This window comes from Sebastes fasciatus, chromosome 10 (assembly GCF_043250625.1).
Source record: "Sebastes fasciatus isolate fSebFas1 chromosome 10, fSebFas1.pri, whole genome shotgun sequence".
NCBI lineage: Eukaryota > Metazoa > Chordata > Actinopteri > Perciformes > Sebastidae > Sebastes > Sebastes fasciatus.
This window is the reverse complement of record NC_133804.1, coordinates 29,220,525-29,246,060: the sequence shown is the minus strand read 5'-3', so window position 1 is coordinate 29,246,060 and position 25,536 is coordinate 29,220,525. Positions and strand designations below refer to the sequence as shown.

At 40.5% G+C, this 25,536-nt stretch overlaps 3 protein-coding genes across 6 annotated transcripts in view; 1 reads left to right on the top strand and 2 right to left on the bottom strand.

Annotated features, from left to right (window-relative positions):
• Positions 1 to 2,742: 2,742 nt before the first annotated feature.
• Positions 2,743 to 15,713, bottom strand: bend4 (BEN domain containing 4). The gene is made up of 7 exons (XM_074649294.1): positions 15,623 to 15,713; positions 12,271 to 13,061; positions 8,313 to 8,900; positions 5,661 to 5,752; positions 5,466 to 5,492; positions 4,833 to 5,073; positions 2,743 to 4,040 (listed from the first exon to the last, which is right to left on the bottom strand). The coding sequence occupies exons 2-7, from the start codon at positions 12,878 to 12,880 to the stop codon at positions 3,808 to 3,810; spliced, it is 1,791 nt and encodes a 596-aa protein (XP_074505395.1). The 5' UTR covers positions 12,881 to 13,061; positions 15,623 to 15,713; the 3' UTR covers positions 2,743 to 3,807.
• A 290-nt stretch (positions 15,714 to 16,003) lies between these two features.
• Positions 16,004 to 21,094, top strand: shisa3 (shisa family member 3). The gene is made up of 2 exons (XM_074649293.1): positions 16,004 to 16,620; positions 19,840 to 21,094. Exons 1-2 carry the CDS (start codon positions 16,350 to 16,352, stop codon positions 20,424 to 20,426), a joined length of 858 nt encoding a protein of 285 aa, XP_074505394.1. The 5' UTR covers positions 16,004 to 16,349; the 3' UTR covers positions 20,427 to 21,094.
• A 1,534-nt stretch (positions 21,095 to 22,628) lies between these two features.
• Positions 22,629 to 25,536, bottom strand: part of atp8a1 (ATPase phospholipid transporting 8A1) — a 124,833-nt gene continuing 121,925 nt past the window's right edge. For all 4 annotated transcript variants that reach the window (XM_074649290.1, XM_074649287.1, XM_074649289.1 and 1 more), the window contains one exon: positions 22,629 to 25,103. In XM_074649290.1, coding sequence (XP_074505391.1) covers positions 25,006 to 25,103 — 98 coding nt within the window. In that variant the 3' untranslated portion in view covers positions 22,629 to 25,005. The remainder of the gene's footprint in view (positions 25,104 to 25,536) is intronic.

Here is a 25,536-nt window from a genome sequence, read left to right as displayed (position 1 = left end):
ACTGCCTGAAATGCCTTGATTGAAGTCCCGCCTTTTCTTACGTAATGTAGTGATGTCACCAAGTAACACGTTCGCATAATACCTGCCTAGCGGCTAGTTTGGCACGCCCTCGAACAAAGCTAGTTAGAATGGAGTCTGAAGGGTTTTGGTGTGCACCTCAAAATTAGTACAGTTTTGACATACTTGTACTTTACTTGAGTATTTCCACTTTATGCTACTTTATACTTCTACTCCACTTCATTTATGTGACAGCTCTATTTACTAGTTACTTTGATTTTACGTACAAAACATACTGATAATTGATCAAATATGATGCAGTGTTATAGATTCAACTCATCTCATCTCAGATTCATCTCCATCCTACATCAGAAAAAAATACTATTGTTCAGTCCAATCATTACTTTATACTAGATGTGAATGAAAACATGAATTTTAAATAGTATTAATGCTATATTTACAATAATTAGCTTAACTTCAAGTGAGTCAAAATATAATTAAACTATCCAATGCATCACAATCTAGAATCATAGATTTGATGCTATTTGATGACACAAAAATAAAACTGTACTGTAAATAAACATTTTTGTCCCTTTAAACTGATCTTTTTTTACTTCTTTAAGAATTCAAAAATATCTAGAATAATAAAAAATTTTACGAGTTTACATAACAGGTATAACAGTAAATAGATAGATCATCATCAATGTAAGCTTTCAGCTTCAGTGCTTATTTTATTTATCATAAATAAAAAACAACAGAAGCTATTAGATTTGTAAAAATCCTACTGATGTTTCACAGTGTTGATAACAGCCACTTTGAGGGAGTAAATACAAAGAAACGCTCACATTCAGAACAGCAACACAACGACAGAATCCAACGCTTTAAGGTTTCTGTGGCACTTTTCTACTTGGCTTTTTAAGAGAGAGACACCTCACACAATACTGTACTTTATATTACACATTTACACAGCACTGTCGACGTGGCAAACGGACCTAATAAATCTGGTACATTCGAAAAACGTAGAAAACGGTTTCATGAAGTGAAGAGATCGAGTACCAAATAAAATAAATACAAAGTCAAAGAATAATTAATGTGTAAGGAGTTCTCGGTGTGGAGCGGCTTCAGCCACAACGAGACACGTAAAAGTGCAAATAAGAAAGAAGTGCTAGATTTTTTCCCCCACTCGGGTCAAACAGATAATTAGTTAGAAGTGGATATTCTCCGTCATCATGAAGAAGACAGTAAACCACATTGTCAAAACATGACTGATAACACACAAAGAAAGCATCAACACTTTATACTGTGGAGGTCTTGAATCAAGTTTAAGGCATTATTATATGGCAGCCCGTTCGCACGAAAAGGCGTATGAATGACATGATAATGCGCAAGGCATTCAGCGTGCGACTACTACAAACTACGCAATGTAGTCTGTACTGACTGCAATGTAAACACATACGCATATATATTCTACGCTCAGAGCTAGTGACGTACAATAAAAAGCAAGAAAGACTGCTCGGGAGGTGGACTGGTCCAACAGACACAGGACTTTCAAGCAGGAGACCCGTGTTTTGTTTTGTAAGTTACATTAGTGACGTTTGTGACATGTTTTCCGTACTTATGTTACGTTGTTTCTGTACATATTTTAACACCAACCATGACGTTTTCCCTAAAACTAACTAAACTAAGAGGTTTCGTTGCCTAAACCTAACTGCAAACGTTATCGTAATTTTATTGTCCATCCATCTTCAACCGCTTATCCGGGATCGGGTCGCGGGGGCAACAGCTCAATTGTGTTGCGTACAAATGACACACAAAAAGTCTAAAGGCCCTGACACACCAAGCCGACGGTCGGCTGTCGGACAGTTTGGGGCTGTCGGTGAGCGTCAGTCGGCCTAGTTTTTGCGGTGTGTCCCGCACCGTCGGCTCTAGTCTGCCCGTGCCGGATTTTTTTTCAGCTGATTCAGCATGTTGAGTCGGCGGCGGAGCTGGTCAGTGAGAGAAGTCACTCTGATTGGCTGTTCAGCTTCAGTGAATCAGTGCACGAGAAGAGAAACGGAAGTGAGGAAAGCAAGCCGAGTAAAGTCAAGAGGGCAAACACAGAAGGCTCTTCTCATTTTTCATCTTCATCTCATCTGATCATTCCAACACACGCATATTTTCACAGCGACATGGTCATCTGGAATGAAGCTAAGTGGTGAGTGAGAGTGGTGTGAAAATGGTTGGAAAACGCCGCTTTGTTTCATGTACGTATCATAACGACGGCTTGTATATCTGCCAAGACAAAAGCGACGTAACAGGCGGCCTTCATCGCCACAATTTTTTAGCTTTTGTGCCTTTATTGAGAGTGACAGAGATAGTATTGGTGACATGCAGCAATGCAGCATGACAAGTCGGATTTGAACCCCACGCTGCTGCGGTAAGGACTCAGCCTTGGTACGTGGGGCGCCCGCTCTACCAGGTGAGCTACAGCAGCGCTCCGCCACTAGTTCTTTGATGTCAGTTTGGCGTGTCCGGGCCCTGAAATGCGTCCTCATGACAAGCGTAGTGTCCGTGTAATGTAGTGCTATTTATACGCCTTGCCGTGAGACCGGGTTGCATATGGCAACATTCATTCATCCCGAGTCAAAAAGTCTTCTCACTGATGAAAAACTGAACGCAATAAATGTTATCTCACAGTTGAAGACTTTTTACGCCAGGATGAAATAAAATAATCTATGACGGAGCAAAGAAAGTGCAGAAATTAGCATAAACGGGCGCCTGGGTTAGCTCAGTTGGTAGAGCGGGCGTCCATGTATTAAGGCTTGGTCCTGACCGCGGCGGCCTGGGTTCGAATCCGGCCTGTGGCCCTTTCCGCATCCACTCTCTCTCTCCCCCCTTTCAAGACTCTATCCACTGTCCTGTCATAAAAAAAATGGAAAATGCCCCCAAAAAAATAACTTAAAAAAAAAAAAAGAAATTAGCATAAAGTAGAAACAGTCTTCTTGTTTTTTTTCTGCAAATCTGCATATCACTTTTATCCCTGCCATGTACAGCATTTCAAAGTAATTTAGGAGACCTCTTATAACACTTGCAGACTTCAGGAACTCTGCAGTTATTGAACTGTTAATATCTAAGACTGTTCTGCAATGTGATGCACATTTTTTTTTTTAAGTTGCATATTCTGAAATCAGCCTCGAACATCTTTCACCTTAAGGGAAGCTGCATTTAAGCACATTGGAAAGACTTTGAGTGCGCTTTTCTTTTTTAAAACTTGACACATCAGAATTGATTCAAATTAAGAAATGGGTGATGCAAGGTGCAAGACTACAGGTAACAAAACGTGACTTTCTCAGAGGCACTCCTGTTGAAGGGCTGCAAGTAAAGGTGCTTCGCCAATGACGCCAAATCTGGCAGAAAAATATTTCCGTGATGGAGTAGCGCAGTGTCAGTGATAATAAGTCTCTAACCTGGGTAACATTAACACAAATAGCTTCCTGATGACCTTCAGGTATGCATGGAAATTGTGAAAATAAATCACTGGGACTCCAGCCCAAAAAATAAGTGCTCAAAACATCAAACTATAGAAAAAGTAGCAAATGGAAGACTCAAATTTTAAAAGTTTAAACTTTGACTAAACAAAATTGTAGGTATAAAAATGGCAAAAGAGCTACAAACTATTCAAACTGCTTAAGAGAGACTGTAGTTATATTCTGTCTGATAAACTGGAATGTTTTCTTCACTGTGTAAAGTGACAGGTTTAAGGTCAGTGTTTTGGGATATGTTGTTGTACAGCTACATTTCCGGCATTTGTCTTTAACTTCACCTCTGACTTCAGTCCGACTGGCCGTTCTGGCAGCCTTTCAGATACAGTTCGTCCTGTGACAGGTGTCCGTCGAAGCCGTCCATATAGAGGCTGCTGGTGCTGCTGCCGCTGCTGCCCAGGAACGTGCCGACCGCTCGGCCCTGGCGAGCGTGACCGACGGCGTCGCTGAACACTTTGTTGATCTGCTCTTCTGACGGCATCCACCAGTCTGGGTTTGAGGCACAGTGCATCCGGATGAACTCTGGCGAGAAGATTTTAAGTAAAAAAAAAAGATTAAAAATATTTGATTTGAAATGATTGGGAATCAAAGCAAGCCTTGATTTGTTCCAGGGTAGCATTTAGCAGCTAAAGAGCCAGATGTTTCCCTCAGGAGACCAAAAACAGAGCTAAAAAAAAGAGAATATTGAACATAAATTCATCAGGTGGACACAAACACGACTCAAAATTAATCATAATGCTGCTCTGTATCTGCTGGATGTTTAAATAAGCAACTGTTTGCTAAAAAGTTCAACATATCAATATAGAAAGTGGTGATGTGTCAGTGTTGTGTTCACAACTTGTTTCTGTTGCCCCCAAGTGGCAGAAAAGATCTGTTATTGCAGGTTTAAAATAATAAATCGTGAGACAACAACAAACATATGAGCCATTTTATAGTGGAAATGAATGAAATAGCGGTGCGAGAGTTACGCTCAGGGGTAGAGTTAGACTTTAAAAAAATCCCATTTGCCCACATTTGCTTGTCACGTGAACATAGTCTCAGTTTCGTATTGATATGAGCCCATAAATAATGAGCTCACTTGATAGCTACTGCTGCTTTTCAAGTCTGAAACATGGGCTGTAAAAGGGAGTACTCATTCAAACAACACTAACATTTTATAAACAGACATTTGCCAGAGCTTCAGGCTTGAGGAGTTCTACTAGCGTTTCAATTCCCTGTGTTTCAATAATAATGTATCACTTCAATTGAGCAGACTGAAGCATAAAAAAAACACTCTTCTGCTGTAACTCTACAAACTTTTTCCCGGCCGTGTACCTCTGAGGCAGCTGACTTTGACGGGGTTGAGCGGTCGTCTCTCCAGGCCAGGATCTCCTGAGTGGACTGAACGCTTCCTTTTGCCCAAACCGCAGGAGAACTTGAGCTCGTCCGTGGTGAAGACGAAGCGAATCAGGTAGCGCAGCAGCCGCCTGCCGTCTTTCTTGGAGGAGTTGACGGCTTCGTCCCACTGCTTGTTTGAGATGAAGAGAGGGTAGTTCTCCAGGAGCTGCTTACTGCCCTGCAGGGGAGGGAGGAGGAGAGAAGATGTAATAGTCAAGAAGGAGTTAGTTATGTCCACAACTTTAAAAAAAAGTATAAATAGAGCAGCATTACATTCATCTATCAGGTATTAATTTGATAATTTTATAGGAATTTAGCATAACATGCAACCTCACCTGGTAATTTACTTTAATTCCAAATTTGACTGCTTTGTCTAAAGGTTTGTCACCTTTGAAATTGACCTTTAACCTTCTTTTATGGTGTACAACATCCAAGAGTGTCAATTTCACTAATCTGCCACCACTTCCTGTTTGCTTCACAGGCAACAAATTACACAAATATACGCTGAAATCCTTTATGTGCTTAAAAAAACAACAGAAATGACTGTATACTTAAATAAAAAACACAGACCTCAAACACTGTCTGCCGTTCTTCTTCCTGCAGAGACAGAGTTTTCCTTAATTCCAAATTTTCACACCACTTAATCGCACAATTAACACAATGAAGAAGTTACTATGGATGCGATCAGATATTTTTACACCTTAACATATGTTAGCGATCACACATGCTTTAAATAGCTGTGAATAATGTATAGTGTTTCCTCACCTCGGTGAGCTGCTCCTCTGGCATCGGCTGGACCAGCTGGTTGTGAAACTCAAGGACGGTCTTGAAGTAGTCGAGGACATTTTGACAAGGAACTGTGTAAAAAACAAATGTGACCAGAGATACAAACACATTTTCAAAATGTCCCTGCAAGCAATCTGGTGAATAATTTAACAACAATAATCCAGCGATGTGCAGATAAAATGAGCCATTTTAGTGCAAATTAGGTTAAGGTGACACCGGGGAGCTCAGAAAGCTTTGGGGAGAAAAGTTAATAAAAATAGATGCTATTAAGACTGTTGCCCCAAACTCTGTGATGCTTTTAGAGAGCGAGAGCACGTCGCTCTCTGAAACTGATGACACACAAAAACTGAAGTTATTGAGGTCTGATGTTGACAGATTACATGGACGTGTAGGTTTGGTATTGATTAATGCATTAGTATGAATAAAAGGTGCAGAACTGACTGACTGATCTGAATCTTCCCTCCCAGAGGACAAGGGGTTTTGTGAACGTGGCAATCACGGCTGCCAATAGATGTATCACATCTAAGTGGAATCATGACGATCCCCCTAATATTAAAATTAGGATTAATGAGTTAAATTCATGTGCTCCCTTGGAAAAAATAACCTATGCTATAAGAGGTAGCCCACAGTTTTTCTATAGGATCCATGGATTACTTATATAAAATCTTCTTAACCTAACCTTTCTATGGTATTTACTTAATTACTAATTATTATTTTCTATGTACTGTTTTTTTTTTCTACATTTAATTTATTTATCTATTTAAGGTTTCTATCTTACTACCATGAATTAAATTATTGTAGTACTTATTACCTTTAATTTTAATTAATGAATTAAATTATTTTTAAAATTATTTTAATTTAATTTTTTCTGTAACTTTACCTCTCGGGTGGGAGGAAGGCTGGACCTGTCTCTGTGTGGGAGTGGGAAGCGATTTGTATGTGTGTACAGTATATATGTATGTACATATTAAATGTTAAATGTAAGATATGATTTTTTGTACTATGGCACCGGTGATATGTTTTGTTATTTTTGTTATGCTATGTTTGAAAAAAAGGATTAAAAATAATTTTCCATAAAAGGTGCAGAAATCTGTTGAACATTTACGGAAAATATTTTCATCTTAAACTATTGTTACTGCGACAAACCGACAGATGACAGATCAAAGAAAGAGCCTGAATAAATGAGTGGAGTAGAGTAGAAACACTTCATCGATCTACACAAAATGAATTGGCTGTTTTGATAATCGACTTTAATCATCATGTGATAAAATGATTTTCACTTTGGTCCAGACTAAAATGTCTCAACAACTACGGGATGTATTGCCATCAACAAATAAAATATAATGCATTATACTAGATTAAACCAGAGCTGTTTTTAAGTCCAAGTCACACAACGTTTCCCGGTCTATCAATGCTTTATATGAAAATTAAATGTGTACAGAGACAAATTAATTTCATAATAAAAGGCAAATTTCTCATATGAATTTAGAGTTTTCTCCTTTTTTTTCTGGCGCTGTATGAATCAGGTTACAGAGACATAACATGCATAAATAACATAACCAGTTATTTATTATTCATGAATGTTTGGCAGAGCTCCAAAATAAAAAACTATGCATAATATTGCATCTTTCAATATTTATAGGTCCAAGTCACCAAGTCAAGTCTCCTCAGCTTTTTTCCTTCAAACCTCAGGCAAAGAACGTATATTGCTATTACAACGTCAGCGCCCAGCGGCAGAGCTACGCCTCCGCCATTTTGGACTGAAAGTGACTACCAGACGCCAGTAAAACGTCCACCTACAATGTGCCGTACAAAAATACGAAATAATTCCTATTCTATTGTCATATATTTAATGTCTCTACTGAAATGGCCTCTGTTGAACAGTAAAAAGTCTACAACTCCATTAAATTCTGTTTATGTCATGCTACTAGCACTACTAGCTACTGGCCGATAGCCGGTTGTTTGGGAACAGAGACGTTAACACATCCACCACGGTACAGGCTTAAAGCTTACAGCCCATGGGTGTATTATAAGATAATAGAAGTGATGAATTATAGACAATATATCCATTATTACAGCCGCATACAGCTAGCAGGAAGCTGGCAGAACTGGATACGTCATATGAGCGTGCAGGGCGGTGCAGTCCTGTGGGTCTGATGCAAGTTCATTATGCCGAAGAAAATAATTCTGGATTTGGCTATTAGTTAATTTTACAACTTTTAGGAGATAACGATTTCAATGAGGGCTATTTAAGTGTTCGAACTGGGAAGTTGATATACCTAAAAAAAATTATTTGAATGCAGGACTCTTGCTTTTAACAGAGTGGTATTTATAGTTTTACATAAATAATAGATCTAAGTATTTCTTCTACCACTGCTAGAAAAAGAGTGAAAATAGGACACAGCGGAGACCTCATGCCTGAGTTTGTCTAAGACCTCCAAATCACAAAATCTGCCTCAGACACTGAATGAGTGAATATCTTTTAGAAGAATGGAGTTCATCCCTCCAGTAGCTCTCCAGACACATAAATAATTTCTGTTAGCTTGTGGTTGAACAACACCTTTCCTTCAATCTGTATCACTGTCCCTTTGGCCCACAGAATAGACTCAAACCCTGAAAAGACTACTTCACCTGGGAAATTCTCCAGCTTGTTGCGGAGCTCCTCGTTCTCCTGCTGCAGAGACAGCACCTCCTGCTCCAACTCCAGGCAGCGTGGACAGCAGTTCTCCTCCTCCTCATCCTCTTCAGGCAGCGTGGACGACGGGTGGCCGTACGACTCTGACGGAGTCGGCGAGCCCCAGCCTCCCAGGTTGTGTCTTGGAGGAGACACCCCTGAGCTGGGCTCCGCCGACGGACACTGCTCATCCTCCAGACCGGCAGCCAGATGTTGCTGCTGCTGCTGAGGCCCTGAGAGCAGATAGTTCTGTAGGGAGTCTGTGAAGATGCGGAGCACGGCAGAGGTCTGTTGTTGGTTCAAATGGCTTTGTTGGGCCTCCTCCTCTGGGTCTGTGGTGGTGGAGGAGCTCTCTTCAGGTTTGGTCTTCCCCAGTGAGGAGCAGTGAAGCCGCTGTGCCTCCCCTGGCCCGTCTTCCAGCTTGATGTTGGAGGAGAAGGAGGAGGAGGTGGAAGAAGAGGGGGGCTCCAGGAGGCGGCCGTTGTTGAGGAGGCTGAGGACTCGGCTACACTGCTGGGCGAAGGCATCCAGGATGAGACGATTCTCTACGGCAGAGAGAGGACAAATCAAGAGGTCAGCGACGGTCATCACTGCAGAATTACTGGCGTACATTGTGTTCATAGACTCAGATTGTGTTCATAGACTCAGAAATCTGAAGTTCAAGGTTCATTATTGACCTTAGAAACAGCAAGTTGACAAAATAATCTCACCACGGTCCATTTAGTAGCTGTTCTGGAGCTTTTGACTGCATCACAGGGTCTTCATCAGCAGATTGAGTTTGCCATAGAACAAACTTTTGAGTCAACATGGGAGAGAAGTCCTCAGAATCATGGAAAGTTTTAACATTTACAGTTCCATCCATGACAACCAGGCAAACTCAATCTACTGATGAAGACCATGTGATATAGGCAAAAGCTGCTAAATGGACCTTTTCTTTGTTGGCCATCATCCAGCTTTAATAGAAGTACTCGTTCTGCATAAAAAAGGCCTCTGTGACTGTTATATTATTATACTCGACATTATTAGATCATTAATACTGATGCATCGTTGTTTTTGTACTGAGTTTTAATTACTTTACATACAGTTCGTAGGGGTTTAAATCATAAGTTTCATCACGATACAATATTATATTGCTTCTTTGAACAACAATATGATATTTGTTGATCACAAAGTCTGCCACGATACGATTTCAATTCAATTCAGTTCAGAGGCCTGCAATAGATATGGGACGATATCATATGCCCATTAAACACAATCAGTTATATTTATATAAGCTCACAAAAAGCAACTAAAATATAATTTGACAATTTTATTACTGAGCTCTGTAGGAAGGAGGTGCGGTTGGGCGGAACAGGTGACAGACGTGCTGTGGGAATTAATAAAAAGAAAAGGCGCATCTTTAAAGATGACGATATGCATCGATGTTTTCACTTTGCACTGATGATATTGGATTGTTGATGATTGAATCGATATTTCGATGCAGATCGTTGTAACATTACAACCCTAACAGTTAAGTTGTTTAGTTCCCAACGTACAGTAGGGGTCAGGCCCCAGGCAGAAAATAAATCTGAGGGGTCATGAGGTGAAATATTGAATAATTTGACCTCTTTGGGCCTCGAAAACTTGTTTAATTAAGCCGTGTGAAAAGTTTAGAGGGGACATTATTCTTTAGTGGATCTGCTACTCATAGATATCTGAAATGGGACACCAACTAGACATTGCTTTATTGTAAGGGGTCATGAGCCGAAAAGGTAAAAGGGAATCACTGGTTTTAATGTTTACCTCTGAAATGTAGTAGAAAGTAGCAGAGAATGGAAGTACAACTACCTCAAAAGTACAGTACTTGAGTGCTAAAACATAATGAAGTATCTTTAGGAAAGCAGCAGATACACTTGTGGAAACAATATGATTGATTCTGTGTTTTGTAATTCGCTGGATTTGGTTCTTTCTGCCTCCATTTTCTTTCTTTTTGCGGCAGATCTTTTCCACATACAGTCGGCTCCTCTGCTCATAGAAATGTCAGCTTGATTATGCTGATTTATTCAGATGTCAATAAACTCTAAAGTCACAGTATCTGCTGTGACCAAACGCAGCCGAGCGCAGAAAATCAGCACTGAGTTATTGTCCAGATACGAGCCTCGATGTACAGTTTCCCTGGTAGTCTGGGCACGTCTCAATGAGATGATCTCACACATACCGCCGTGTAATGATTATGAGTCCACTGTCCTCACACACACACACACAAATACACACACACAGACAAAATGAGTTCTAGGCGGCCACTGCTGCGTTGCCACTCGCTCAGACGTGTCTATCAGCCTGGCGCAGATGTGTCGCATTTATTAATATGCGTGCTGTCTCTGTTTACCCGTCGAGATGTATCTGATATCATTCGCCTTCACCCTGCACCCCCCGCCCGCCCGCCACCCTACTCTCACCAGTTCTGTGAGCTGAGAGCCTCATAAAATTTCATTAAAAACAACACGCTCGGCAGAGGCAAATTTATGAGCCCCATTTATTTTAATCACAACTCTTTGGGAACGGCTTTTCAATGCAATTTGTGTTATTGTGTGCTGAACTGATTGCTGAGTCCAGGGGTCTCCGCCGCCTCTCTTCACGAGAAGGGCATCAATTTTTTTTCCTTTTCAGCCATGAGAGGGACATTAAGTTGCACCCATCGTGCAGATAAAAAGCACTTTGATGTGTCATTATCAGTGTGAATGCACGGCACGTTTTAGCTGCTACATCTTGTGTAATATGAGCAGAGGAAAATATGGTTTTGTGTGATTATTCCATAAGTGAAATCAGGAACATGTGCATGCCAGAAGGGATGCAAACAATGGGTCATCATCATTGAAACCTATGAATCCGGCTGCTCTTTCACAGACTGAAGTGGGTTAAAGATGTAACGCCTATTTTTAGACCAAACCTGTGACACTTCCTGCACACATTTGCCAAATTCTCATGTAGGTGAGTCAATGCAACCTGAGCTGAACACTCGATTGTCTGTGAAGCAACAATAACCAGCAGCAAATTGAGCCTCTGTTTCCAGCGGTGATAAAGAGATTAATATCTGATTAGGAGGAGGAGATGTAATGTTTAATTTGGTAACTGCCAGGATTAGGTTCATTGCTTTCATCTTAATGTTGGTTCCCATGGACCCGCCCTCCACACAGGGAACACATTTCTTCCTGAGCCTGCACAGCCTCTCTAATGAACCGCAGCTGAGGAGAAAAATTAGCACAGAACAATGTGTTTCACCCAGTAGATTGTGAGGGGCCCTTACTGCACACACGCACACACATGCATGAAAACACACACACACACAAACATGGACAGACAATTACTCCAATGTCATTTTTAGCACATGCACACTGGAGATTCAATCATGACTGCTCTCATTACAGCAGCAAATCAATCACTGGTGACAGGAAGGAAGAAAGAAAAAAGAGGAAGTTCAAACAAAAGAGATGCATTTTAATGACCTATTGTTTTTTGTCTTCCATTGAAGTTTATGCTCAACAAAAAAAACAAAATATACACCAGAATCAAGAGGAAGGGTAGCTCAGAAAAGTCTCAACATCCCAAATGTATTTATACCTTTAAAGATGGAGCACATTTGAATTATATTGGACCTGATCTCTCTTCCATTATCTCACAAGGAGTCTCTTGAACATGAACTCATATATCCTGCGACTTCCCTGCACTGTGGACTATTTCCTATGACCTCCTATATACATTTTTTTTTTTTTTATCTGACCTGTACCAGTGTTTGTTTGTTTGTTGTTGTTGTTGTTGTTGTTGTTGTTTTATTCTTATTGTGTTTGTGAAAATAAGAAAACCCAATAAACATATTATTAAAAAAAAAAGATAGAGCACTCTCATCACTCACTCTTGAACAAGTTTGACACCCACCTGAGCTGATACCATAGGTGCAGTCTGGGGAGAACCTGGGCTCTGCTCTGCCGCTGATGGAGCGCCTCTGCTGGGTACCAGGAGATGATGCCACCGCCGCCGAGGTGGATGTCGGGACCCTGCTGCTGGGCCTGTTCTCACATGGGAAACGATCCTGCTGCTGAGGCGTCGGGTGATGCTGCTGGCTGCTGGACTGGTGGAGCTGCTGGCTGCTGGACTGGTGGAGCTGCTGCAGACGCTGGTGGTGTTGGTTGTGATGGTGCGCCTGGAAATGGTGATGCTGCTCTGGATGGAAAGTGAAGTGATGTCCGTCTCCAAACAGAGGCACCTCGACCATAGCCGACCTGTCAAAGCGAGACTTGGCTGCAGAGCGTTTGCTGCTCTGGAAGGTTTTCAGGCTGCTGAACGGACCTCGCTGCTGCTGTTGCTGTTGTTGTCGGCACATCTTCTGGGCGCACGGTCCTTCATCTGCAGGCTGCATCTCTCCATCCATCTCTCCATCCATCCAGGTGTCCACAGCGTCGGAAAAGCTTATTTGTGGAAGTGCTGGTGTGACAGGCTGCAGGATCAGATCCGTCACTGTCTGGCTCGGTTTCCCCTCCTCATGCATGTGGAGGGTGGGATCATTTACTGACAAGCAGCCGCACCAATCCCCAGTCTGGAGCTCAGACACTGAGACTCCTCCAGAGGGGAATACAGGCGGGACTTGTGCGCCACTGCCTCCTCCTTTGTAGCCCACAAGCCATCATCCACACAGAGAGAACAACGGGGCGCTGTAGCAGTTGTACAATCTGGAAATGAAAAAAAGAAAAAAAAAGAAAAACGCACAGCCAAATCCTACAAATGGAAAAGGCAAGAGGCCATTTTGCTATTTGAGCTCAGAGCATCAAATAGAGCAACATGAGCGCACATCCATACACAGATATCTACTTAAAACCAGCAAATAATCACATAGATTATGCTTTCTCTACATATTTGAAAATGTGAGACTGAAACTGAAAACTAAAATAAGATTTTATACCTTTTTGTCATGAAAGGTTTTATTCTTTGGATCCATATTTATACTTTTTTTTTATTTTTTTAAAGTAGTCAAAAGGTCAGATGTCTGTCATTTCACTCTGAATTTATAGCTCCTGTTTTTAAATCCTTTCCATACCCAGACATCTACTTAAAACCAGCAAATAATCACATAGATTCTCCAATTCATTTAAATCACTAATCAAAACTCACCTTTTTAGAACTGCTTTTAATATGTGTAATTAATATTGTGTTTTATATATTTTTTATCTATGTAAAGTGTCTTTGAGTTTTTTGAAAAGTGCTATATAAATAAAATGTATTATTATTATAAATATTTGAAAATGTATTTAATTGGATCAATTTAAAACTGAAAACTAAAATATGATTTTATACCTTTTTGTCCTGAATTGCACAAAAGGTTTTATTATTTTTTATCCATATTTATACTTTTCTTATCAATTTTATACTTTTTTTTTTTAAGTAGTTAAAAGGTCTGTCATTTCACTCTGAATTTATAGCTCCTGTTTTTAAATCCTTTTGGTGTAGCAGCTGTCTGGTTTAGCCTGCAGGCCTAAAAGTTTGCAGCACCACATGAGGGCGCCACATCAATATGTTACAAATACAGGATTTAATAGATGGAGGAATGAAAAAAGACCTGCTGCTGATTAACATTTTATTCTCTCATTTTCAACAGGCCAGTATAGTTTTTTGCTTCACATTCAAGTGCTTAGTCAATATTGTGTCTAGACACCAAACTGAACATATTGCTAATAATAAAAGGATTTATAGGCTTATATAAAGTAATGGACTGTAATAAAGGTCACTTGCAGAAGAAACAAAAAATGAAGACCATAAATTTATATTTTCATTCGTTTTGCAACCAAAAATAATAATTAAAATATCCATAATCTATTCACTCTGGTAACCCTGAGGGTTTTTGCTCATACCTGGAAGAATCATTACCATCCCATAAAGTTCTGATGTAATGGAAACATTGTTCACTGCTGCAGTAACTAGGGAGATATGGCTCAGCCAAAGTAAGTAAGTAAGTAACGTTTATTTGTATAGCACCTTTCACAGATACAAAATCACAAAGAGCTTTACAATAATAAAAAATACATCAGTCAATATTAAAAGTAGTGATGACAAGCACAGGGCTGTCGAGCTAAAAACACAACAAAACAAACAAATGAGGACAAAGATACATAAAAAGGTAACAAAAAAATACAGTAAAGAAAAGGCCAATAAAAGCAATAAATTAAGTGAAAGACAAAGAGTAGAGAAACTCCCATGTGTTTGTGACAATGGTTCCCGTCGCCATTTTGGACCTGGAAAGCGCTTGTTATATTTATAATATTTTGTTGTTCAGCACCAGTTCAGCACAGGCCATTTTAGTAAATATGACAAATATATTAGAAATAATGTCGTTTTACTTTTGTACGACACTTTCTAGTCGGACGTTAAACTTGTATCCGGTAGTCGCTTTCAGTCCAAAATGGCGGAGGCGTAGCTTTGCTGCTGGGCACTGATGTTGCAATGGAACGAACAATTGACTTTCACTGCTCATACCTGGAGAAATCATTACCATCCCATAAAATTCTGATGCCATGGAAACGTTGTTCACTGCTACAGTAAAGAGGGAGATATGGCTAAGCCAAAGAGTAGAGAAACTCCCATGTGTTTGTGACAATAGTCCCCGTCGCCATTTTGGACTAGAAAGCGCTTAATATATTTATAATATTTTGTTGTTCAGCACCAGTTCAGCACAGGCCATTTTAGTAAATATGACAATAGATTAGGAACTATTTTGTTTTACTTTCGTATGGCACTTTCTAGTGGGATGTTTAACTGGTATCCGGTAGTCGCTTTCAGTCCAAAATGGCGGAGGCATATACTTGACAGCATGTTTAACAACAAGGCAAGCTAGCTATCCAGCCATGTCATTGTCCACGAAACAATATCAAGAGTTTCAGGAACAAAAGAGAGGATATATTACTGTTACTGTAGGACGCAGCCTAACTTACTTCCTGTAGCTTGTATGTTACAGACGCCATCTATTTGGTAGGTAATTAATGGGCATCCAGCAGCCAATCAGAATCGAGTATTCACCCAGACCCAGACCCATGGTATAATGGCTTTTATATAGACATATTTTATGAGCATTGTTGAAGGAACCTGAGACCAAAGAGTTTTCATTGCCAAAGACAAATAAAGAACATTGAACCTGTAGTAGCAAAACCCCAAAAGTGTATTTAATTCAGCAAAAGTGTGTTATATTTCTTATTAATTACATTTTTCATTTGTTACAGGAGGATAATGTGTATTGTCTTACCTTAAATGTTTCAGTTTTCCTCTTAATGACACGTGTTTCTGCACAATCTTGTGAGCACTGCCACTTTGCATTTCACTGCACATCCTGTATGATGGACGTGACAAATAAAACTCTTGAATCTTGAATCTTCATGTTTTACATTGAATACATTTGCTTTGTTCAGTCTTAAATGTAAAACTGATGATCAATATTAACATATTTTTCTCTCAGTAGTGTGTAGCTGCTGCACTGTGGGTCTCCTCTCATGCAGAATAAGCTCGTTAAGATGATTTATGCGCGTTATTTGGGCACCTTCATGGTACCTTCCTGGGGATAATCAGCACAGCTGCGACCACTACCACCACGTGACCGCGCACGTCCAGTTAATGAGGGTTACGTACGTGCGCGTGCACAGCATCAGTCAGTCACAAAATCAGCAGCCCTCCTGTGAGGAGGACGCACAACTTCTGCTCTCATCAACAAACCACCACAGCAGCAGCAACGAGACTAAAGAGCAGAGAGAGAGAAACCCGGAGCTGCTCAGTTTGGATGAGAAGAAAAGTTCACTGATGAAGTTTCTTTAAATTAAGGATTTTTCTTTGGGAACTTTTTGGCACAAAGTGGTTTGGATTGTGGGAAGATGACGGTAACTTTCTCTTTCAGTAAATTAATCTCAATGAAGAGTTTGTAACCCAGAGACCCAGAGGAGGAGCTCAGTGAACCGTGAACCCTCAGCAGCTCTGCCGGGATGGTGCGCCTGCTGAGCTGCCTGCTGCTCGGATATCTGACCTGGAATCTGCGGATCTCGGACGCGCAGGGGGAGTACTGCCACGGCTGGTTGGACTCTAGTGGGAATTATCACGACGGCTTCCAGTGTCCGGAGGACTTTGACACGATGGACGCCACCGTGTGCTGCGGCTCCTGCGCGCTGCGCTACTGCTGCGCCGCCGCGGACGCTCGACTGGACCAGGGAGGCTGCACCAACGACCGGGAGGTGGACAACACCGAGTATGCAGCGCGTAAGTTTACTGGGTTTAAACTTTAAATATACTTTTCTCAGGTCTTCCACAAAGTTTTGCATGTTTGAAAAACTTCACTAATGAGTTTAGAGTTTAATTGAGTTGGATAGGCCAACAAACACCAGAAATACACAGCGTGGTACAAGTATTAAGACCCTTTACTAAGTGAAAATAGCAATAATACAGTGTAAATATACTGTTCTCAGGTCTTCCACAAAGTTTTGCATGTTAGCAAAACTTCACTAATGTGTTTGGAGTTTAATTGAATTGGATAGGCTTTCAAACTCCTCAAATACACAGAGGTGGAACAATGATTAAGACCCTTTACTAAGTAAAAATAGGAATAATACAGTGTAAAAATACTTGTCTCAGGTCTTCCACAAAAGTTTTGCATGTTAGCAAAACTTCAAGAATTAATTCAGAGTTTAATTGAGTTGGATAGGCCAACAGACTCCTTTAATACACAGTGGTGGAACAAGTATTAATACCCTTTACTAAGTAAAAATAGAAATAATACAGTGTAAAAATACTTTGTTAAAAGGGAAAGTCATGCATGCAAAGTCTTACTTAAGTGCAAAAACAAAAGTAATTGCATTAACTTAAAGTATCAAAATTAAAAGTACTCATTATGCAGAATAGTGTATATTATATTATAATTAGTGATTTATGTGTTCATCACTTTGATGTTGCAGCTGGTAAAGGTGGAGGTGGAGCTTTAAGTACTTTATATACTGCTGGGTAACTTAACCTGTGATAATACATCATAATGTAAGTACGCAGCGCGTAAGTTTACTGGTTTTATACTTTTCTCAGGTCTTCCACAAAGTTTTGCATGAAAGCAAAACTTCACAAATTAGTTTACAGTTTAATTGAGTTGGATAGGCCAACAAACTCCTCAAATACACAGTGGTGGAAGAAGTATTAAGACCTTTTACTGAGTAAAAATAGAAATACTACAGTGTAAACATGTGTAAAAGTCCTGCATTCAAAGTCTTACTTTAAGTTGATGCTAATACTTTTGTACTTTTACTTAAGTATCAAAATTAAAAGTACTCATTATGCAGAATAATATATATATATTATATTATTAGTGATGCATGTGTTCATCACTTTGATGTTGCAGCTGGTAAAGGTGGAGCTTTAAGTACTTTATATACTGCTGGGTAACTTAACCTGTGATAATACATCATATTGTATTAATTGATTTATTTATAATCTGAATATAAAAAGGAACTAGTAACTAAAGCTGTCAAATAAATGTAGTTGAGTAAAAAGTACAATATTTACTTTCAAAATGGAGTAAAAGTATAAAGTAACATAAAATGTAAAGTACAAGTACCTCATAATTGTACTTAAGTGCAGTACTTGAGTAAATGTACTTCCACCACTGCAAATACAGAATGTAAGTCTTAAATCAAGTGCATTTAACCTACATATAATTATTAATAAAGCACACAAATACAATAAGATGCACACACGTGTTTAGTCTATATTTTGTGGCTTATTTAGTCTGATGGATGTCTGGGAGAGTTGGTCTCTACAGAGAGGTCAGAGGTCAGCTGAACAACATCAATAAACACCGAATGAAGCAGGTTTCTTGTGGTGCCTTGCTCAAGGACACTTCCATCACCAGACCAGACAGACTGCGTTCTATCTATCTATCTATCTAATAGTTGTTCAGTTTTTATTGCAACTTTTCTTGAACAATTTAAGTAGACACCTTTCAAGACTAAGTTTTTACTTTTGCCACCAGTTTCTGGTGTTTAAAGGCTTTCATGTGTTTCCAGCACCAATCAACCAAAGTGTCCAGTTTCCAGCACCTCTTTATCTCGGCTCTCTGCGGCTTCATTTGACCTGAACTGACCGCAGATTGTGATCAGCGTAAAAAGTAAAACTAGAGTTTCTGATGACGCAGCAGCCTGTCAGTCACTCAACAAATGTTCTTTAAACGAACTCTTTAAGCAGAAATATAGCAAACAAAACGTATAGTTAAGATCAGTTGCATCACAATGCAGGAATGCATTCAGAACTTTCTCACACAAGTCGGCTCATTGTTGCTGCCAAACATAAAACACATTCAGTTTTGGATTTGCCAACCAAAATAATCACAACATAATGAGACAGCAACTCACTTTCTTTGGCTTCTTTAAGACTCAAAGTGTTGCATTAACCCTCTGTGAGTTGTGAAATCTTAAATAATAGGTCACTTTAACCTTCGACGTCTTATTTTCCTTTAAAGTTTTCTTTAAATTTCCCCTTACTGATTAGCTACGGGGCTTTTAACTGAATGGACTGTGTTCTCACAATTTCCTATTTTTTTCCAATCAAAATAAATAAACATTCGCTGATTTCCTCCCAAAGTGCAAATGGGCTTCACAGAGTGTAACCTGAGCTGTTTGTGTTTTCCAGCAGGAATGTGTTCGTTAGCTTTTGTTAATAATACTATATGGGATTTAAATAACCTCATTACATAATGTTTAGCACCAGCAGTAGAGGCTGCAGATTTTACTGTCCAACAAGGTAAAAGTTAACTTTAACAAGTCTATTTAGGATTTATAAGCACTAAATAAACATGTTTTCTAACACACAATAATGTAGGAGGAGATATAAGTGTTTATTAATGTATTTGTTAACAACTCTGACTCGAAAATGAATGACAATATAGTAAAATGCATTTGTAATAATTTAAATCTTGTAATACATTTATTAAATGTTTAGATGGCGCTTGTAAATGTTAGAGGGGGAGTTAAAGTAAAGTGTTACACAGTTAGAAATAAAGTTTTAACTTTTCAGCCATTAAATTAGTTATTTGTTTTTGTTGAGTTTTCTTACATGTAGATACATTTGAAGTAGGGCTGTCCTCGACCGAAGAAATTCTTAGTCGACTAACACTTGTACGATTTTGTTGACTAATAACTTAGTTGATTTAATCTACAGATCTGTTAAACTGAGTTTCTCCACAAAGAATCACACAAAAGCACCACTTTAAATCTTGTGTTTACCAGAGATGTGCTCAGAAGTTTCTTGGGAATAAGTCATTCAGCATGAAAAAGCATAAAAAACGACTAATTGACTAAAGAAATCTTAGTCAACTAAGACCAAAACAACCGATTAATGGACTAAGAGGGGGCAGCCCTAATCTTGGTGACCTGCAGCTTTCTGTCCCATGAAGGTGCTTCCTCAGTATTGATCCTAACCATGTGTTTCCTCCGCCCTCAGAGCCCATCTACGTGCCCTTCTTAATGGTGGGAAGCATCTTTGTCGCATTCGTCGTGGTCGGCTCTCTGGTGGCCGTCTACTGCTGCACCTGCCTGCGGCCCAAGCAGCCGACCCAGCAGCCCATTCGCTTCTCCCTGCGTAGCTGCCAGGGCGAAACCATCCCCATGATCCTCACCTCCGCTCCCCCGAGCCTCCGCGCCCCGTCGCGACAGTCCAGCACGGCCACCACCAGCTCCAGCTCGGCCGGAGGCGGCAGCTCCATGCGGAGGTTTTCTCTCGGAGGTCAGGGGCAGCAGCAGCACGGCTGCCTGGTGTCTGCCACCGTCTCCTCCTCGGCCTCCACCCCCACCCAGACCCCTCAGACTCTGTCTCCGCTTCCACCTCCCCCTTACACATCCCCACCAGCACCCATGTCAGGAGGCATGCAGCACCCGCTGCCCCCCACCCACACCCACACCCACACCCACACCCAGTTACAGCTCCACCAGCCCTCTCAGAGCTTCCTCCTGCCTCAGCAGTACTTCTTCCCCCTGCAGCCCGACGCCTTCTCGGCGGCCAAGGGCTTCGCCGACTTCGGGCAGAGCTGACAGGGCTCCCAGCGGGGGGGAAACGGAGGGATTACAAGATCTCTAGATGGTTGGATGTGAGCAGGCGAGGACAAACGCACTGCAACATAGCTGGTGGTGTTTGGGTGGAAGGCCTGGACCGGCTGAACGGACACAGAGAGAGCGACAGGAGGACGAGGGATAAAGTACCACAAAGCTGCGTGGCCTGAGGCGTTTCACTCTTCTGCATCACGGCACACATCGGAGTGCAACAGTGACGAATCTTGTGCACTTTTATCTCATATTGTAAACAGACCTCACCGGCCTTACATTTTATTTTTATACAGGCTTATTTTTCAAGGTGACAGCTCACAACAAGGACTAAAATCTTGCCAATATATCACACACCTTCCTTAAAAAACTGAAATACTGCACAGGCAGACGGCACCAACACTGTCCCTCTGAGCATTGTTACATTATTAGAAATAGATGTTGGAAACCAGGGAAATATCGTGTTTTTTTGACAATCGCAAAGACCTTTGAAAGAGGGGAGGACCTGATACACAAAGGACATTTTATTTTGGAGGAAATGTGGACTTTTATAAGATGTTGTATAGGCATTATACCCAGAGCAGGGCTGTCATATTGATTCCCTAATTTACAACAAATAAAATCTCTCAGTACCTCCTGTGCACTGATGATAAATGTGACTGTTAAATGATATTTTTTGTGCTCTGAAAGAAGCCTCATCATCATCATCACTCAGACAAAAAAGGAAACCGGAGCGGTCGGGCCTGCACAGCGGCTCACTACCTGTCGCTCATTCTTGCGCCAGACTTCACAGCAGGAATGCAGCGCTGAGATCAGTCATTGTCAGTGTTCAATGAGCATGGCATGGTCACAGTGTTAAAAACAACTCGCCCCAGAAATAGAGGTTTGGGTTGCACCAACAGGTAGAGAAAAACCTTGACAAAGACCGTTCTGTTCTCCGGTTATCTGACTGTGAAATAGACTTGGCAATCGGTGTCTCATGAAACCTGCAAACTGTTCAGTCTTAAAGTTTGTGCCGCTATCATCAGACTGTTCCTTCACATAATACAACTCACTTGACAGATTCCAGTGTGAACTTCTTGAGGTCTTTTTTATGATCACAGCTGTCGGTTCGGACATTAGTTCTCACATTCCTCGCTCTGCTTATAAAAAGGAAAATACAAGTTGTGAACAAGTTTTGCAGACTCTTCTTAAATCTTTTTGGACAGGTATAATCTCTCTTGTCTTTGCCAGGCCTCAAACAAGTTTCCAGTTTCTTTTCCAAGTTAGAGTCCTGATTATTACCCCTCACACTGAAGGATTTTACTTTATTCTGTCTCAGATGTCATCGAAATTCAGACATTTTTCTGGGTCCTAAACATCTGAAAATATTACTCTCGTAACACAATCTGTGTGGTATTGAGATCAAGAACAAATTAAAGTTCTAATCTGTAAGATTTTTATGAAATCAAACCACGTTTTTGATTTTGGTCGGCATTTTTTCATATATAGTTTACTACTTTAAAGAGGACCTATTATGCTTATTTTCAGATGCACACTTGTATTTGGGGTTTCTACTAAAAACGCTTTACTTTTTCTCATACCGACTTAACCGAACCAAACTCTTTGGACTCCTGTTCCAGCTCCGCTCTAACTAGCTTTGTTTGAGGGCGTGCCAAACTAACTGTTATGCAAATGTGTTACTTGGTGACATCACCATGTTATGGAAGAAAAGGCGGGACTTAAATCAAGGCAGTTCAGGCAGTACAGGAGCGGTGTTTCTTTGCGTGGACTTTGGGCTTTGTAACTTTGCACCAATAACTATATAACACATTAAAGGAAAGGGATGAAGCACAAAAGCATAACGGATCCTCTTTAATTATTGATTTATTTGACGATTCTTTTCTCGATCTATCGTTTGGTCTATAAAATGTTACTTGAGTGACTTTAATTTAATCTGGATGCTCAGCTACATGGATAGATAATATCCTGTTTGAGATCACAGACAGAAGAAGGTTGACTTAACTCCACCATCATAACAAATATGGACTCTATTGATATAATTTGTGCCCTTCAGGGCAGTCATGTCCTCCCTGCCTTTTCCTGTTTAGGTTCTCGCTGTACTGTTTGTCCCGTTTGTTGCCAAACACCTACACAAGACGACGCAGATTTTACAAACCTTGCAAATGCACACAGAAAGAATAAGCAACGATGTTCACATTGTTCCTCTATGATTGTAGAGTTTATTTCAGTAGTCCTTCATGGCAGTAAAAGACAACACTTATAAGTTTGCAGTCCCAACATGCAGAACAATCATCGAACAAAATGACGGAAAAAAGAAGAAACAAATATTGAAAAGTAAAAGTTAAAGGTGCGTTTTTTTCTCTTTTGTAAAGTGATCAACACTCGAGGGAGAATCAAAGTAGTACAGTTAAACATTTCGTGTCATCCATTCATGCAGCCCACGACTTTCACAGACGACAACGTGTGTGTTTTTATGTTTTCTGGAAAAAGAGAAAGCAACAGTCTACATCCACATTCAGCGGTTTGGAAACGTTTTTGACGAAGATGACGACCAATTTAAGTTTTTTTTAACACTAAAAAGACCAGCAGAGAAAAATGATCATTAATCCTCACTAAAGAGCTTTCCCGTAAAGCAGAGGTACACTGCGTGAAGAAAAACATCTACCTACACTCAAGAAGAGAAATCATATACTGAAACCAGATAATACCAGATATCCACTACTGGAAAAGGTACATCAAGTGCATTGTGCAACATCTCCTGTCGAAGCGAGCTGAGCATCAGAAACTCTCACAGTCGAGGTCGAGAGTTTGACCACACACATACACACAGTCATACCGCACACTAATAACACTCACACTTCCCCATATGGGCCATGCATCAGCACACAGCAGTACACCATAGCTATACCTGGAGTCGTGCAGACGGACAACTGGAGCAAGCCACACACACACATACACATTCACACACACAGAAACACACCAGGAGACTCCCAGTCTCACATAGAGGACACAGACATGCAATGCATACATAGAAGTTATCCACAGTAGAGGTGACACACACACACATACACACATACACACAGACATACAGCACATGCACATGCAGGCAATAACACACTCGCACACACCGTCAGAGATCTCCCATAGGGAGAAGAAAGCAATCACACGGACATTAAGTAGTCAATTATAAATAAATCAAGCTGTAACAATATTACTATCAATAATAATAACAAGACATTTAAGAAAGCTCCTCATTCGATCTATTCTATCCTGCCAGTTTATCAGAGGAAGAAACAAAAAGTTACAGACAGTTCATTACAAAGCCAGTCAATGCAAAATTCATACATCTCCAATATAAAAATACAAATCCACAAAATAACTATAGAGACAAAGTAGTTTTGATATTGTCGTGGAGTTTTCCTGGCTAATATTTCTCTCCCCCTTTAAGCTAATGGCACTTATGTTAGAAGGATAAAAATCTCCATTTTAAGGGACTATCACCGCTCTAAGCTCCAACACCACCATCAGAGAGCCTCCCGCTCCGCCTCCGCAGGAACAAATCTTAGTGTGTACACGTGCCACAAGGCACTCTGTAGTTTTCACATTGTACGAGTGCAATACTGTGGTGGGGAGACAGTGTCTTCAGTAGGTGTGTGTGTGTGGAGCACTGGTCTAAGCTAGCTGGCTAAACTATTCTTGGCTATCTTTTTTCTTCTATGAGGGAAAGGTTCTACATAGGCACCGTTGTGATCGTTGAGACAGGAGTGATGTGTGGAATGCAATTATCTGTCGAGAGCAATGCTTCTGCTGTAGAAACGGTGGAAACAGGACTACGGTGAGCTGCAGGAGGCAACTTCTTTAAAGAAATAAAAAATAAAAACAATAAATAAAAACCAGGCACGATATCTACATACTTTTAAAAATGAAACTAAAAATGTTAAAAGGACGAAGGCATGAGCAAATGTAAGGCTTTACACAATAGATGCTTCCTTAAGTGCAAAAAGAAAATGTAAATATTACAATGTCTGCTCTGAAGTGGTCCGTTTAGTGCTGGAATACACTCAGGAGTGTGGTTACATTTGGTTTAACGTTTTTCCGAATTCACTAGTACTTGGAAGATTGTATATACGACTGCTCTTTGGCAATCTTTCACAAGTTCAGATCCTCTAAAACTAATCATCGTCCAGTGTTTTAACTTCTATAATAATAATAATAACAGTGTTTAGGAGATTTAATTGAATTAAACTGATTTTAGAGGAGACGTTCACTCCAACAAACTGAGCGAGAACAGTGAAGAACTTCAGACCACAGACTGCTAAGAAAGCACAGTGCTCATCATGTCTGCTGGACACACAACTACAGCTGATAGTGAACACTATTTGTTTTGTTCCTTTGTTTTTTTTCTTCTTCCCTTTTTCAAAGACACTCTCCTCAGTCCATTATAAATCCCCTCAGTGCTGGAGGCACACGCTCGCACCTCGTCTTCCCCCCCCCCCGCTAAGCTTCAAATATCGCCAGTAGAAACGGCTGTTGTGGCTCCGGATTGGCCGGCCAGAGGGCCGGCGGCTCACCACTCGTTGGTCCTCTGTTTGGTGGTGTCGTACGCTCTGATGACATCAGACTGAGACACCACTCCGTTCTCGTCTTGAGAGAAGGCGTAGCCATCTGAAAAAGGAGTCGAAGCAGTTAAAACTATGTACATCAGTGATACATGTAATAAAAAGTACTTGTAACTTATAAAACAACACACTTAAAACAACTGAATGAACAATTAACAAAAACATACAACTTAAAGCAATAGTTCAACATTTTGGGAAATCTGTCTATTTGCTCTCTTGCCAAAAAAAAGATCAACACCTGCCTGGTAAATATGAAAGTACAGCCAGCAGACGGTTAGCTTAGCTTAGCACAAAGTTTAGAAACAGCTAACCTGGCTAAACTGCCTTTAGCGCTTCATTCATTCAAGCAACGCGGAAGTGCCAAAAACTGCTGTTCCTCAAATGGCCACTTGAGGCTGGCTCCAAAAGCGAGTCAATCCCCGTAGACCCCCATGTTAAAATGCCCAACTTCACAGCAGAAATAAACATGTTTACAGCCT

Bases quoted from the DNA above. Each gene is read 5' to 3' on its own strand.
- bend4 (XM_074649294.1), bottom strand. From the start codon at position 12,880: ATGCATGAGGAGGGGAAACCGAGCCAGACAGTGACGGATCTGATCCTG. The intron at 5,753-8,312 runs GTGAAGTAGTCT...TTTTTTACACAG, and splicing joins CAAGCTGGAGAATTTCCCAG to TTCCTTGTCAAAATGTCCTC. The intron at 5,493-5,660 runs GTGAGGAAACAC...CTGTCTCTGCAG, and splicing joins CAGAGGAGCAGCTCACCGAG to GAAGAAGAACGGCAGACAGT.
- shisa3 (XM_074649293.1), top strand. From the start codon at position 16,350: ATGGTGCGCCTGCTGAGCTGCCTGCTGCTCGGATATCTGACCTGGAAT. The intron at 16,621-19,839 runs GTAAGTTTACTG...CTCCGCCCTCAG, and splicing joins CAACACCGAGTATGCAGCGC to AGCCCATCTACGTGCCCTTC.